The sequence below is a fragment of the Gymnoscopelus microlampas genome (genome assembly GCF_963454915.1).
Source record: "Gymnoscopelus microlampas genome assembly, chromosome: 3".
In the NCBI taxonomy this organism is placed as follows: domain Eukaryota; kingdom Metazoa; phylum Chordata; class Actinopteri; order Myctophiformes; family Myctophidae; genus Gymnoscopelus; species Gymnoscopelus microlampas.
This window is the reverse complement of record NC_139940.1, coordinates 32,408,494-32,423,493: the sequence shown is the minus strand read 5'-3', so window position 1 is coordinate 32,423,493 and position 15,000 is coordinate 32,408,494. Positions and strand designations below refer to the sequence as shown.

General features: G+C 44.0%; 1 protein-coding gene across 1 annotated transcript in view; it reads right to left on the bottom strand.

The window, feature by feature from the left end:
* The window catches only part of adamts16 (ADAM metallopeptidase with thrombospondin type 1 motif, 16), a 96,699-nt gene that overhangs the window by 67,054 nt on the left and 14,645 nt on the right, over nt 1-15,000 (bottom strand). The window contains exon 4 of the mRNA XM_084052308.1: nt 295-751. Coding sequence (XP_083908434.1) covers nt 295-751 — 457 coding nt within the window. The remainder of the gene's footprint in view (nt 1-294; nt 752-15,000) is intronic.

The window sequence follows — 15,000 nt, the reverse complement described above, 5'->3', positions numbered from 1 at the left end:
TCTGCTATTTTTGAATAATCGTGAAAATGTGTGCAAATCTTTGAATATATATATTCTTATGTGAACATTCTTAACTCAAATCTGTGCTTCTGGGGGTCCCTGGAACAAAATATTTGAGATGGGGGGTCCGCGGCCAAATACATATCATTTTGGGGGTCCTTGGCATGAAAAAGTTTGAGAACCACTGAAATAGCCTATCTACAAGCTCACAACACATGCAATGCCTACGTAAATAGGCTATTTTCGACGTGCGACACCATCGTTAAAATGAATTAAGAGATTGCCCTTACATACATTTCTTCCGTCTTCCGCAGAAGTGTTGTTTCTGCTTCTCTCCGTGTCTGTAGTCGTCATCATGGCGTTGTTGTTGTTGTTGTTGTTGCCGCTGCATTTGGTCACTGCCGTTATGACGTTGCTGTCGGCTCGCCTGGCGGTCTTCTGCAGCGGCGCCGTGGGTGTGGGGGGCTGTCTGTGAATCCGTGGACCTCTTGCTCAGAACGTGTGCTCTACGATCGGTCGAGTCGGTTTGTGCGTACGTGGCGTGCTCATATTGATGGTGTTGTTTGGGACCGGTGGAGTCTTCCTGTGTTAGTGTAGATCTCCTTGTCTGACGTGTCAGTGACTCTGCGTTGCTCCTGTAGAGTATGTGTGGTTGATGAGTGGAGGCGCCGCTAAAGTTCTCTCTCTGGGCCAGCTCGGGGGAGATGGGTCTGAGGAAGTAGTCCCCATCCTGTGTCCGGATCAAACCTGACTAGAGACAAAACAGAGAGTTTTTTTTAGCAGTGGTTCTTCAATCAAAACTGGGTTAGATGTGTCTCTTTAGCACTGCCAGGCTCAATACAAACTGTTGATAGTTTTGCCTTGTGGAGAGACAGGGAAAGATACAAAAAAAAAGTATTTTAAATCCATGAACTGCACGTCTAACATAAGTGTTCAGATTACAACATAGGGAAGCAAAAGAATAATTAAATCAAGGTAGGAGCCTGACATGATTTTTATCCATTTACTTATTTTACTTCTTCTGCAATAACAATTACATTAGGTTCAGATATAATACAGTAACACCTCTGACAGCATGTATACATCATTCTATTCTATTCAGCATAGTAGGGAGTAGGGGTGTCAGAAAAAATCGGTTCTACTGTTGGACGATTCAGAATCGATTCTCATTTAAAAAAAAACATTAAAAAAAAAAAAAACATTTTTTGGGGGGGGATCTTGGATTTACCTTTGTGTGTTTACATTATTATCAGTTGAAAAAAACTTTACAATTATAAAAGCTATATAAATGTAATCTGCTCTAATGCCAGCAGACTGGAGTAGATCCTGAAATCCTATGTTTTGAATGAAGAATCGTTTTGAATCGGAAAAAAAAAACGTTTTTGAATCGGGAAAAAAACGTTTTTGAATCGGGAAAAAAACGTTTTTGAATCGAAAAAAAAAAAGTTTTTGAATCGAGAATCGTTTGTTTTGAAAATAATCGAAAAAAATCTGAATCGTGACCCCAAGAATCGGAATCAAATTGTGAGATAGCAGAAGATTCACAGCCCTAGTAGGGAGGTGTACACCCCCCCCCCCCGCCCCCCCAAAAAAAGGAGGGAAAAAAATAAATAGCTGCAGCATGTCATAAAACGGAGAAATGAATGACACCGTCCCACCATTCATTTACCTTCCTAGTCGGCCTCTGTCAACAATTAGTCAACATTCACCTCTCAGGTCACGGCGAACTGACCCACTCCTTACATTCAACCTGATGAAGAGACCCAATTACTAGCTGCGTTTCTGCATGTTAAACATCTGTTTTAACTGTCCAGGGTCAAATGCTATCTCTGCCCAATCTAAATAAGACGTATGGCTAGCTATAGACACACGTTGGGTTCTGTCAAACAAAGGCAAGTGGTTTGATATGGGTTTGAATGGGGAGGCGTCTGTGGTTTCACAACAGAAAAAAAAAGAAAATCCAATTATCCTTAACGGAGGCGTTTTAATCTAAAAGGGAATGAAGGGTCAACATCTAACATGAATGGTGGAGCACATACTTAACATCACAATGTATTACTTTAGGAAATTAGTAAGCGCTACTTTGGCGTTTTAACACAGTTTAAATTACAAACAAAAACATGCTCCCTTGTCCTTCTTCCATGTGCTCTGTCTCGGTCTGTTTGCCTGTCTGACTGCTTTTACGTCCTCTCAATCTGTTCCCCCCTTGCATGGCTACAGCATTTCTGTATTTCCCCATGTATTCCTTTTTCAACGTTTTTTCTTTGAACCCCCGCCCCCTCCTCTCCCTCATCTACTCCATACACGTGCCACATCTGTGTTGACAGTCAATTGGCCCCATTGAGTTAGTACTGTAAATGTTCTTGGCAGTAAATGGCGGTATTGAAAAAAAAGAAAAGAAACCTGTTTAATTGCCTGCAGTCTCTCCACACAGCGAGCTACGGAGTGGAGCGTGAGTTCTTTTGTCACTGCAGCTGTCACAGTGAAAAGACGTGCTCCTAGCCAGAGTGGCAGATCGTGGCTATGGGCCCAAGGTGTGTGACGTGTGTGTATAGCGTACTGTGTGTGTGCGTGCGCGCGTGTGTGTGTGTGCGTGTGTGTGTGTGTGTGTGCGTGCGTGCGTTCTTGACACCGTGGGTGTGTCTATAATAGTTCCAATCAGTCGGCCCTGCCAAAACAGGGCTGTATCAGTGATGTGTTTGATGTTGTTATAATGAGCCACACTGCTGATTTTCCACATTTCATCACCACTAACTAACACCGCCGCCTCCGCCAACCCATCAGCCACAGATCAGGAAGCCAGTGGAACGGGGCCCCTGGAATAGGTTTTGTGACTGTGTGTTAACCCGTTAAGACCGGGAACGCGTCTGTGTGTCATTTTTTAAGACTTCTTTGGGCTATTCAAATATAGCAGATATACAAGCTCATAGCGCGGCACCGAGTGCCGCGCTATGATCTTGTATATCTGCTATTTTTGAAAAATCTTGAAAATGTGTGCAAATCTTTTAATATATATATTTTTAAAGTGAACATTTGTAACTCAAATCTTTGCTTCTGGGGGATTCTACAAATGTCTTCTAAATCCTAACAGTTATTTTTTGGAAAAAAATGTATGTTGCTATAATATCAGTGGTTCTCAAACTTTTTCATGTCAAGGACCCCCAAAATTATATGTATTTGGCCGCGGACCCCCATCTCAAAATATGTTGTTCCAGGGACCCCCAGAAGCATATATATATATATATATATATATATATATATATATAAAAGATATATATTCAAAGATTTGCACAAATGTTCACTATTTTTCAAAAATAGCAGATCTACAAACTCATAGCGCGGCACTCCATGCCGTGCAATGAGCTTGTATATCTGCTATTTTTCAATAGTCAAAGTATGAAACGGTTAAAGTGGTTACACAGATGCGTTCCCGGTCTTAATGGGTTAAAGCACTGAAGTCGAGAATGATGAACCGTACGAGCGTTTGCCAACAAAGGGCTGTAACCTGCGACCACAAAGACTGTTGAGTTTACAGCTTTAATCCCCTGGTGTGATGAGTAAATCCAAGTGGAATTAAGAGAATTGTAGCGATCACACAAGTCATGTCAAAGGCAAATGGTGGTGGAAGGAGTCTTAATCTAAAGTAATACGGTTCTCTACGCTTAGGTCCATGCTAGTTATCTGTATTTAAAAGGCCAAGCTTTCAATCAGAATACCCAAAGCTTGACTCATCGGGGTAAACGTTTTAAAATCCTGTAAAATGTGAAATAAAGAATTTGGCAGTGTATATTCAGCTGTCCAATGTCGTTAGTAAAATAAACTATATTAAGCCATCGGTTTCCCAGATCCTGGCCACCTAACCTTAACATCACTAAAACGTGCCTAAACATAACTTAACAAACACCTAAACTTAATTAGAATTGTATAATTAAACCACACAAAAACCATGCCCAAACTTAAAGGTGCAGCAAGTGATATTTGTTTTGTTGAGTGTTAAATAGCTCTATATTCTGATTGTAATAGCAATGATTAGCAATAATTGCTATAGAGTGTTTGTTCAGTAACAGGGGTCTCCATGTCTCTCCAGCTCTTTAATAAAAAGAAAATGCGTTTTCAGGGTGGGATACCAATTGTATCCAATCAGGAGAGAGAACTCATACAGGATAAACAAGTGCATTTGTAAGTGATGACACAAAGAAGTGAGCAGATAAAATTGGAAATGAAACACTTTAAATTGAAGCAAAAGAATGGGTAGGGTGCTCTCTCCTCATTTGCTGAAATTGGCAACCCAGCTGAAAGGTTTTCTGTTTCTTTAAGTGCTGGAGAGACGGGGGAGAGCCCAGTTACTGAACAAATACTCTAAAACAATTATTACTATCAGAATATAGAGCTTTGCCTTTTTAACAAAATAAATTATATGTATTTGGCCGCGGACCCCCATCTCAAAATATGCTGTTCCAGGGACCCCCAGAACCAAAGATTTGAGTTAAAAATGTTTGCTTAAAAAAAAAACAATATATTCAAAGATTTGCACAAATTTTCACGATAAAAAAAAAAATAGCAGATCTACAAGCTCATAGTGCGGCACTCGTCGCTATGAGCTTGTATATCTGCTATTTTTCAATAGCCAAAGTATAAAATGTTTATGACCAAAAGAATATCACGTACACTACCTTTAACCATCAGTGCCTAACCTGAACCAGCTGCAAGCTATAAGAATAGTTTGATGGTTCAATAATATGGGTAATGCGGTCAGTGTGGGCCACTACAAGGTGGGAACAAGGTGTGCCCAAAAATCCCACTGGCAAACTTTACGCTTTACAAAATGAAAAGAATGGAGAGCCGTTGTTTGTTTACAGGTGTCTCTGTGTCAGATAGTGGTCATTAAACATCCTACAGAAACTGGTGTTTGACCGACAAACCACAAACATACAGAAACATATTTGCTGATATAATCAAAGGAGGAAATACGCATCTAGACCCACTAATTATAGAGACAATTATGATGTTTTGGACACCCTGTAAAACAAACAGTAGACGCCTCAGCGTTTGGAACAAGCCGCCCTAACTCCCAAACAGTGCATGTGTATTTGTTGGGTCAGCAAAAACTATTAGACTCCTCTCTCTCTGTCTCTCTCTGTCTCTCTCTGTCTCTCTGTCTCTCTGTTCAGGTCTCCAGAAAACAACTCCAGCTGTGTCTTTCCTCACCATCTGACTTAAGTGCTCAAACCAACACAAGGAGACAGCTTTGATTATGGACCATTGACCCCCTTGTAACAGACCAATGGTTTTGGACAATGAGAGAGAGAGAGAGAGAGAGAGAGAGAGAGAGAGAGAGAGAGAGAGAGAGAGAGAGAGAGAGAGAGAGAGAGAGAGAGGGAGAGAGAGAGAGAGAGAGAGAGAGAGAGAAGGATAAGGGGGTGAACTCTCAAACTACATTTCCAACTCCTATGTAATCTCTATGTTATTTTCCTCTATGGCGGTCAAGAAATGATCCGTATGCAACAGCCAGTCTGGATTATTGGTTGAGATCACTTTGTGTGAGAACCCTGTTCAGGATGCTGTCACCCGTGTGGCACTTCTTCAGCCCCAGTGCGCCGTAATCACAGACCAATGGCATAGTTTGTTCCAAGTCACAACGAGACCCCTGACCTGTTCTTGCATTGCTGTCAAACCTCAACATGCTTTACACTTATTCTGCCTTAAGAGGGGAGCCTGTGCTTTAAATACGACACAGGGAAAACAGTGGGGCCTGTCAAATTTTCAATCTCCACCCTAATGGTCCAGATTTCAAGAATTTGGGAACAGTTGGGGATTTTCCTTTCATATTTTTTTAAAGGAGTTAAGGGGTTATTTTTGGTTTGGTTTATTTGAATGGTTGTAAAACAAGACGAGAGAGAGACAGGAAAAACGGGCAACTCCTAATGGAAAGTGACAAACAGGATTCACACCCCTTGCCATGGGAAAGAGACAACTCTAGCAATGACATTACACTGAACCCACCTCCTCCATGTAGTTGGCGATTGTACCAGACACTGTCATGTTCTAATATACATGTTGTAATTCCCTCTAGGTAATGATCAGACAGCAACACGTTCTTTAATGCTACAGGTAGGATTTATTAATCCGGACCGTGAGAACTTATTGGCTGCATTACATATACATGAGGAAATTAAATAACTATGGCTCTTCTTCATCACAATGTCAACAGAAAACTGCGGAGAAATGGCATGTGTGTTACACCTTAAAACGCCCCCGTCTTTTTACCCCGTGTTTCGCGATAAAACGTCCCCGGAAACGGCGCATTAGAACAATTAGTTCCGCCTCATTCAAATTAGCAGCACTGAACACAGAGGCAGTTACACTCCCACCAAAACATATCAAAAAATGTATATGATTTTTCACAACTACTTAAGACAACAATATACTGCATAGAAAAAGTTATCAAAAAACAAAACTTCGGTCCTTGGCCTCCCCAGGGAAGATCAGCTTAGACTGCACCTGGAGGAAGACAGTTAGAGAAAAAGAGAGAGAGAAAGAGACTTCAGCTTGCTTCCACCAGCGTCACTGTCTTATGGATGGGCCTCTCCAGGTGGACAGCTTTGGAGATGCGCTTTCCTTTCTCATCAAGGGTTGAGTCACTGATGAGCAACTTGAGTCTTCGTACTCTTCCATCCTTTCCTGGGTACACTTCGATAACCTTAGCCATCCTCCACTGGTTACGTGGTGTGGCATCATCTTGTTGGAGTACAACATCATCGACCTTTGCGTTCCTACAATCTTTGGTCCACTTCTGTCTCTGCTGGAGATTCAGGAGGTACTCCTTCTTCCATCTTGTCCAGAAGTGGTTGGATAAGAGTTGAACTCGACGCCATCTTTTGCGGAGGTATAGATCTTCCGTGACAAACTTTCCAGGAGGTGGAGCGAGGATCGTGGACTTCATGGTCAGGATGTGGTTTGGTGTCAGGGGCTCTGGACTGGATGAGTCATTGAGACAATCAGTGGTCAGAGGTCTGCTGTTTACAACCGCCATGACTTCATACAGGAACGTTCGTAGAGAGGAGCAGTCAAGTTGCGTGGCTGACTGTTCTAGAATGGACGTCAAGACACTTCTGATGGTGCGGATTTGTCTTTCCCAGACACCACCCATATGACTTGAAGCTGGGGTGTTCATGATGAACTCACATCCCAGTTCCTTGAGCTGTTCCTGATCCATCTCTTTCAGTGCTTCAGCGAACTCTCGTCTTGCTCCGACGAAGTTTGTACCTTGATCACTTCTTATCTGGCGTACTTTTCCACGAATAGCGATAAATGAACGCAGAGCGTTAATGAAGGCATCCGTGGTCAAGTCGTCGAGCGTTTCAATGTGAACAGCTCTGGAACACATGCAGGTAAGTAACAATCCGTAACGCTTTAGCTCTTTCCTTCCTTCCTTTACGTAGAAGGGTCCAAAACAGTCCATCCCGCAGTAAGTGAATGGAGGAGCTGTTTCCATTCGATCCTCCGGGAGATCTGCCATTCTTTGCTGTTCAGTGCATCTTCTGAACTTCCTGCACATAGTGCACTTGTAGATATGGGATGATACTGCCTTGCTGCAGCCTAGTATCCATATGCCATTGGAACGGAGTGCATTCATGGTCATCCCTCGTCCCTGATGGTGCACTCTCTCATGATAGTGCTTGACGAGTAACATAGACACATGACTGCTCTTTGGAAGAACCGCTGGATGCTTCACCTGTGGGTGTAGGGTGGCATGAGTTAAGCGGCCTCCAACTCTGAGGACACCTTGGTCGTCCAGGAATGGACTTAACCGGTGCAACTTATTGGCTCTGCCCTTGACTGGTGTCTCCTTGTGACTCTCGAGTAACTGTATTTCTTGCGAGAAGGTTGCTTCTTGAACCATCTTGATTATGGTCAGCTCCGCTTCTCTCCTTTCCTCTAAACTGGTGGCTTCACAGGACTTTGGCTTGAGACCTTTAATTTCTTTCACATGGCGCTGGAGTCTGGCGATAGCTTTCACCATTCTGGACCAGTCTGAGAACTTGTGTAAGCGATCTAGCAGCGACCTGACTTCCTTCGCCTGGGTGTCGAAAACCTGGGCCTTCTTAAGTTCAGGGTCGTCACTTGCAATCTCTCCCACCTTGACTTCTCCACTTGGTAACTCCTTCTGCCAGAGAAAGTGTGGGCCTGTGAACCAGTTAGAGGATACCAGTTGCTCTGCTGTGAGACCTCTTGAGGCGTGGTCGGCTGGATTCTCTTCCGAAGCCACATACCTCCATTGTGTAGACTCTGTGCTTTGCTTGATGCGTTCCACACGATTTGCTACAAACACGTGAAATCTTCTGGCTTCATTATTGATGTACCCAAGGACAACTCTTGAATCAGTCCAGAAGAATTCTTGTAGGCATTCTACTTCCAGTTCTTTATTGAGCATGTCACTGGTGCGGACAGCTACCACGGCTGCTGACAGCTCAAGTCTTGGTATGGTTGTGACCTTAGTAGGGGCAACTCTTGACTTTCCCATTACTAAGGAACAGTGAACTTCACTTGACGTACTCACTGCTCTGAGGTACGAGCACTCTCCATAGCCTGTCATACTGGCATCGGAGAAATGGTGGAGTTCGTAGTGTTGGACCTTGAAGCTTGATGGAACGTAGCATCTTGGAATCTTCACACCAGCCAGATTTTGCAGGTCTTGGAGCCAGCATTCCCACAGAGGTCGTAACTCATCAGGCAAAGCGTCATCCCAACTGAGCTTGTCACGACACATCTGCTGCAAGATCTGCTTTCCCACCAAGATGAAGGGTGCCACGAATCCCAGAGGATCGTATACTGAAGCGACCGTGGACAAGACTCCTCTTCGGGTAAGTGGGTTCTCTTTGACGATCACTCTGAACTGGAACTCATCGGAAGACACGCACCACTGCACACCGAGCACTCTCTCCATGTGCACTTCACCCAGTGCCATGTCTTTGTCTCGGGCAGCTTCTGCACATTCTTCTTTTGGGATTGTGGCTAGGACTTCCTTGCTGTTAGAGATGAACTTATGCAGCCGGAGTTTGCCTGCGCTGCAAAGCTCTCTTGCTTCCTTCACCAGCTGGATTGCTTGGTCTTCAGATGCTACACTTGACAGACCGTCATCAACGTAGAAGTTCCGTTGGATGAACCTTATGGTGTCTTCACTAAAGTTTCCTCGTCCTTCGGCGGCGATGTGCTTCAGTCCATAGTTTGCACAGCCAGGTGACGAAGCTGCACCAAACAAGTGGACTTTCATCCGATAGATGGAAGGTTCACCTTCAAGATTCCCATTGTCCCACCAAAGGAATCGTAGGTAATCTTGGTCTTCTGCCTTGACATGGAACTGGTGGAACATGCGTTCTATGTCACACATGATTGCCACGGGACCTCTTCGGAAGCGATACAGAACTCCCACTAAGGTGTTTGTCAACTCCGGACCCGTTAGGAGATGGTCGTTCAAGGATGTGCCTTGGTACTTGGCGGAGCAATCGAAGACAACACGTATCTTCCCAGGCTTTTGTGGATGATACACCCCATGATGTGGGATATACCAAGCTGGAACTTTGTAGATGTCTTCCTCTGGGACCCTTTCTGCATCTCCACGGCTTATGGTCTCATCCATGAAGGTCTTGTAGTCTTTGTAGTACTGATCGTTTCTTCTCATCTTCCTTTCTAGGCACTTGAGACGATGGATAGCACAGATCTTGTTATCAGGTAAGTTAGGCCTTTCTTTCTTGAATGGCAGCGGCATTTCGTAATGACCGTCGCTCTTTAACTTGATGCCCATTTCCATCTTCGACAGGAACCTTAGATCCTCTTGAGAGATGGGGCTGGCTTCTGACGCTCTTTCGACGAAGTCAGACTCCAGCATCTTTATAACATCTGCAGGTAACACAACTTCTTTGATCTGTGTTCGACAGACATAGTGCACTTCACTTGTGAGGTCTGAAGAGGACGGTAGACCTGGCATCACTTGCTTCACAATGACGTGGTTACTGATTCCAATTGCATCTCCATAGTTGAGACATGGGTTACCATATCCCACCACACTCCAGCCCAAGTCTGTTCTCTGAGCAAACGGCTGATGTTCCTCACCAGGCACCACTTGTCTTGGAACGAGGGCTTGAGCACAGTTGTAGCCAATTAACAGGCCGACATCACAGCTTTGCTGAGGAGCGATCTCATCTGCAATGTGTTCAAGATGAGGCCATGCCTTCGCTGTCTCTGGTGTGGGAATATGGTCTCTGTTTGCAGGTATGAACTCTCTTGAGTAAGTCACTGGCAGAGTGATTATCTTGTCTGAACAGAATCCTCTTACTTGTAGACCAGTCAGTTTCCGACAGGACACGACTGTGTTTCTTGAAGCCAGTGTGGAGAGCTTTAGCTGAACTGGTTCACTCTTTGTATTGAGAGCCTTTGCTGTCTCTTCGAGGATAAAGGTTGTGTCACTTTGTGTATCGAGGAGTGCATAAACCAGAACTTCACGATTTGGCTCACTTGTAGATGACACCCACACTGGAATTATCGTGGACGTATGAGTGTCCCCAGCATTCTGGACGATTCTATTGGACGTTGCCTCAGGTGCTGGTCTCTCAGCCTGCTCTTGTGGCTGATTATTCTTTCTTTCCTTGGACTTATCACTGTTCCTTGCTCCATTAGGCCTTGTTGACATCCTTTCTTCCTTGGAACGATCGTCGTGGAGGCAAGTTGGATGTCTTTTCTCACAGGTGTCGCAGGTGTTTCTATCTCCACATTCCTTGGAGCGATGGCCAGACTTCAGACAGCCGAAACACAACTTCTTCTCTTGAACAAACTTGATTCGTTCTAAGATTGTCTTTTGCATAAACTTGCGACACTTTTGTAGACTGTGTCCTGCCTTCTCACAGAAGACACAGCTTGTGACGACGGCTTTCTCATCTGAGCTGGTTGCTAAGACCTTTGCTCCAGGACCTCTGCTCTTTGAACCCCTGTCCGGAATGCTTTCACTTGGCTTCAGAGCATGGAGAGATGTTATTGGGCTGCAAGCAATTTTGGCTTCACGTGTGAGGAACTTGACAAACTGACTGAAGCTCGGGAACATGTGAGTTTCTTCTTCTGCTTCTATGACTTTCCTATTCCACCTTGAAGTCAACCAGTCTGGAAGTTTAGAGAGTATTTTCTGGTTCTCGTTGCAATCATTAAGTATTTCAAGACCTCTGATCTGAGACATGGCAGCCTCACAGCTGCGCAGGAAATCGGCGAGTTCTTGAAGTTCCACACTGCCTTTGGGGCTGATCTTGGGCCAAGCCTCAATCTTATCTCTGAAGGCCTTGGCAATGAGGAATGGATTGCCATATCGCTCATCTAGGATGTGCCATGCTGCATAATAGGCTGACTCTGTGCCTAGTAAGAAGTAGCTCTCTATGGCCTTCTTGGCAGACCCACCCACATACTTGCGTAGATAATATATCTTCTCTTCGGCTGGTATGTTTTTCCTGTCAACGAGCGTCTGAAAGGACACCTTCCAGTCGTTGAATCTGAGGGGGTCGCCATTGAACACTGTAGGTTCAGGTAGAGGAATGCGACTTGCACTGATAGATTCTGCAAACAATCTGACAAGAGCTGCGGTGCCGTCTTCAGCTCCGTCTTCTTGCCTTGTCTGTGATACAGCTTGTGGTGGAGAACGGTGCTGTTCTTGCATTGGGCGTGTTACAGTTTGTGGTAGAGAATGGTGCTGCAACGGGCTAGTTTGAGGCTTGACTTCCTCTTCCTTCTTCACAGAGACACGTTGATGGAGAAGCTCATTTATTTCTTCATCTGAGCAGTCACCGCGGTTAGATGCTTGCCCTGAACATTCGCTCTGCTCATATACTTGCTGTCGTGCTTTGGCAGCCTTTAGCTTCTTAACAGTCTCCAATCGGTTTAATTCTCTGCGTTTGGCTTCTAGCACTCTTTGTCTTTCTGCACCTTCAGCCTCTTGTTTGGCTTTTAACTGGGCAGCTTCAGCTTCCTGTCTTGCTTTAAACTGTGCAGCTTCAGCTTCAAGTCTCTGAAGTTCTTCAATATGATGCTCTTGTTCTAGCAGGACTTCTAAGGTGGCTTGGTTAGCAGCAACCTCAGCAGCTGCACTTTTCCTGCTTACAGAGGAGCGTTTAGTGTGATGAGAGCTGATGCCTGTCTTGGTTGAGGCTACAGACGCTATCTCTTCGATGAATTGTTCAAGATCTGCACGAGTAAGGTCAAGTCTTTGACCTTTAGCCCTCCTTGTGTCTAGAAGGTCCATTGCATTCTTTACAATTTTCTTTGTTACTGTTTCACAGGTGTCGACTCTGCGACGTGTGTTATGGTCAGGAACATCAATGCGTTTCCAATCATCATAAACTTCATTTAGACTCCTAGAGGCACTGCACATTTTAGTGACGTGTCCATCCAGCAGGTCATCTGAGCACTGTCCACTCAGCGCTTGGTTGGCTTCTTTAGTGACATCTGGCTCATGGGAACAGTTGGGGATTTTCCTTTCATATTTTTTTAAAGGAGTTAAGGGGTTATTTTTGGTTTGGTTTATTTGAATGGTTGTAAAACAAGACGAGAGAGAGACAGGAAAAACGGGCAACTCCTAATGGAAAGTGACAAACAGGATTCACACCCCTTGCCATGGGAAAGAGACAACTCTAGCAATGACATTACACTGAACCCACCTCCTCCATGTAGTTGGCGATTGTACCAGACACTGTCATGTTCTAATATACATGTATTAAACAGGGGTCTGGGTGGTGGCATGCTAAAATTGGCAGTCAATCTTATTCTAAATATACAGCATATCCTAAACATACAGCATCTACTGCATAGATGGGTAATGCATTTGAACTACATTGCTTAGGCATTCTGCCTCACCCTCAGTCACATATTTCCATCCAGGGGCTCTGCTTTCACTGTTGTACTGTATATATCTGAAAATATGTTGTGATAATAGATTAAATGCCATTAAGTTGTATACTGTATGTCGTTGGTTCTCAAAGTGGGGTCCGTGGACCCCCAGGGGTACTTGAGGGAGTTCCAGGGGGTCCCCAGCTAAATGATATAGTTAGGAACCAAATGGACCCTTATGGGCCTGTAACTCTGAGAGTGTACAGATGGAACCAAATGGACCCGTTAAATTAACATTGCTTTTACAATATAAATTGGGGTCCCAGAGATAGACATGCCATTAAATGGGGGTCCGCGGGCTAATAAGTGTCAATTTGGGGGTCCTTGACGTAAAAAAGTTTGAGAAACACTGCTGTATGTTGTAGCGCTGTCTTGGCATCTGTGCAACATAAAGTAGCAGACAGTCAGCTTAGACAAGATGATCAGGTTTCATTCAGGAACTGACACACAGTAAGTACACTCATTGTTAACACTCCTTCCCTACATAACATATATAAATATTATTTATATATTTTATTGTAGACGTATTTACAGTATTCGCTAAAGCCAGGACTGAGTTTGTAGCATCAGAAGAACACCTGACATGCAATAAGATCATTAGCATTGGCCACTTTGCCACTTATGTAACAAGTAACAAGAGTAACTTAAAAACTAAACAATAAAAGATGACACAGTCATATTAATACCAGGTTGCTCTCTCCAGCATCACACAGAACCAAATGGACCCGTGGTCCTGTACCCTTTCGCTCGCGGACTAACAAAAACAGCCAAAATGGCTCTTTTAAGCCACCCGCTCATATTGAACATAATTCCAATTTGTGTGCCTCAGTAGGGGCTTGTGTGCGTTGTCTTGTTGCTGTTCGTTCTGGGTCGCTGTTGGAGTGTGTGTGTGTGTGTGTAGGAGGAGGTCAATAGTTTGTTTGGTGGCAACAACCACACTTTTCATTTTAATTGTTTGTTTGGTGGCGACGACCACACTGTTTTTTTTTTATGGGCTGTTTTCTGTGTGTTTATTTCCCATGGGATCCCTCCAGCGGCAACTTATACCGGTGTTAATTAAACTCTGAGAGGGTACAAATAAGACCCTTGCAGGCAGGCGTGTCTAGTAATGTTATGATCCCATAGCATGGGAGGGCGGCCGCCGTTCAGAGTATGGGGAAGTCTCGGGGAAGTCTCCCCATTGGCTTAAAGGATTGAAGGACAGCCAATGATGAAAAGGTCACTAGAAAGTGTTTAGAAAGTGTTTAGTAGTTGATCAGTCTCTTCCTAGACCAGGCTGCAAGCAACCTGGTAAAAACTAAAAACTAAAAGTTACTCTTGTTAGATTGCACTCACTGTTGGCAATATGTAGCTGACACTTATGAAGCCCTGCTACAGTTTGTGTTTGCAGCGCCAGAAGAAGCACATGTCATCCTCCACACATGGCCCAGTTTCCTCTCGGTTTGGTCTGACTACTAGACCATTAATCATCAACACAATACTTATATTGAAGTCCACCTAGTATCTGCAGGAAGTCCCATTTCAACTGTCTCGAAGAGAGAGGCTGCATTAAAAGCGAGACTTTGGCTAAACTTAATTGTTACTATGTGAAAACCAGGCTGTTGTGACCTACACAATCTACACATTGCTGTCTACACTTCTGACACATTCTGTATTTAGGGTTGGCACAGGGATAAGGTGTCCTGTCCAACACTGCATATTGGGGTTCAATTCCTCCCTGGTTGCTCCAGCTTGGCTGGACACTTCAACAAAAACAAACAAAAGCAATTGGGAGTGGAAAAAGAGAAGGAAGACAAAAGAGACAGGAGGGTCGATCAGCAGAAATGTCTGGATCAGAAGGCTAAACCTTGAAGCCAATTATCTAGTTACCCAGAGGAATGCTACCCATACAATGAGTTGTAGATGTTCCATATATCCATGTTGTTGTTGTTTTCCGTTGTGAGCTTGTAGATCTGCTATTTTCAAACATTTTAGTACTTTTACTTTTGGTACTTTAAGTATATTTTGATGCCAATACTTTTGTACTTTGTGATTTTTTTATTCCGGACTTTTACATTGGTTCTTTTACTTAAGTAA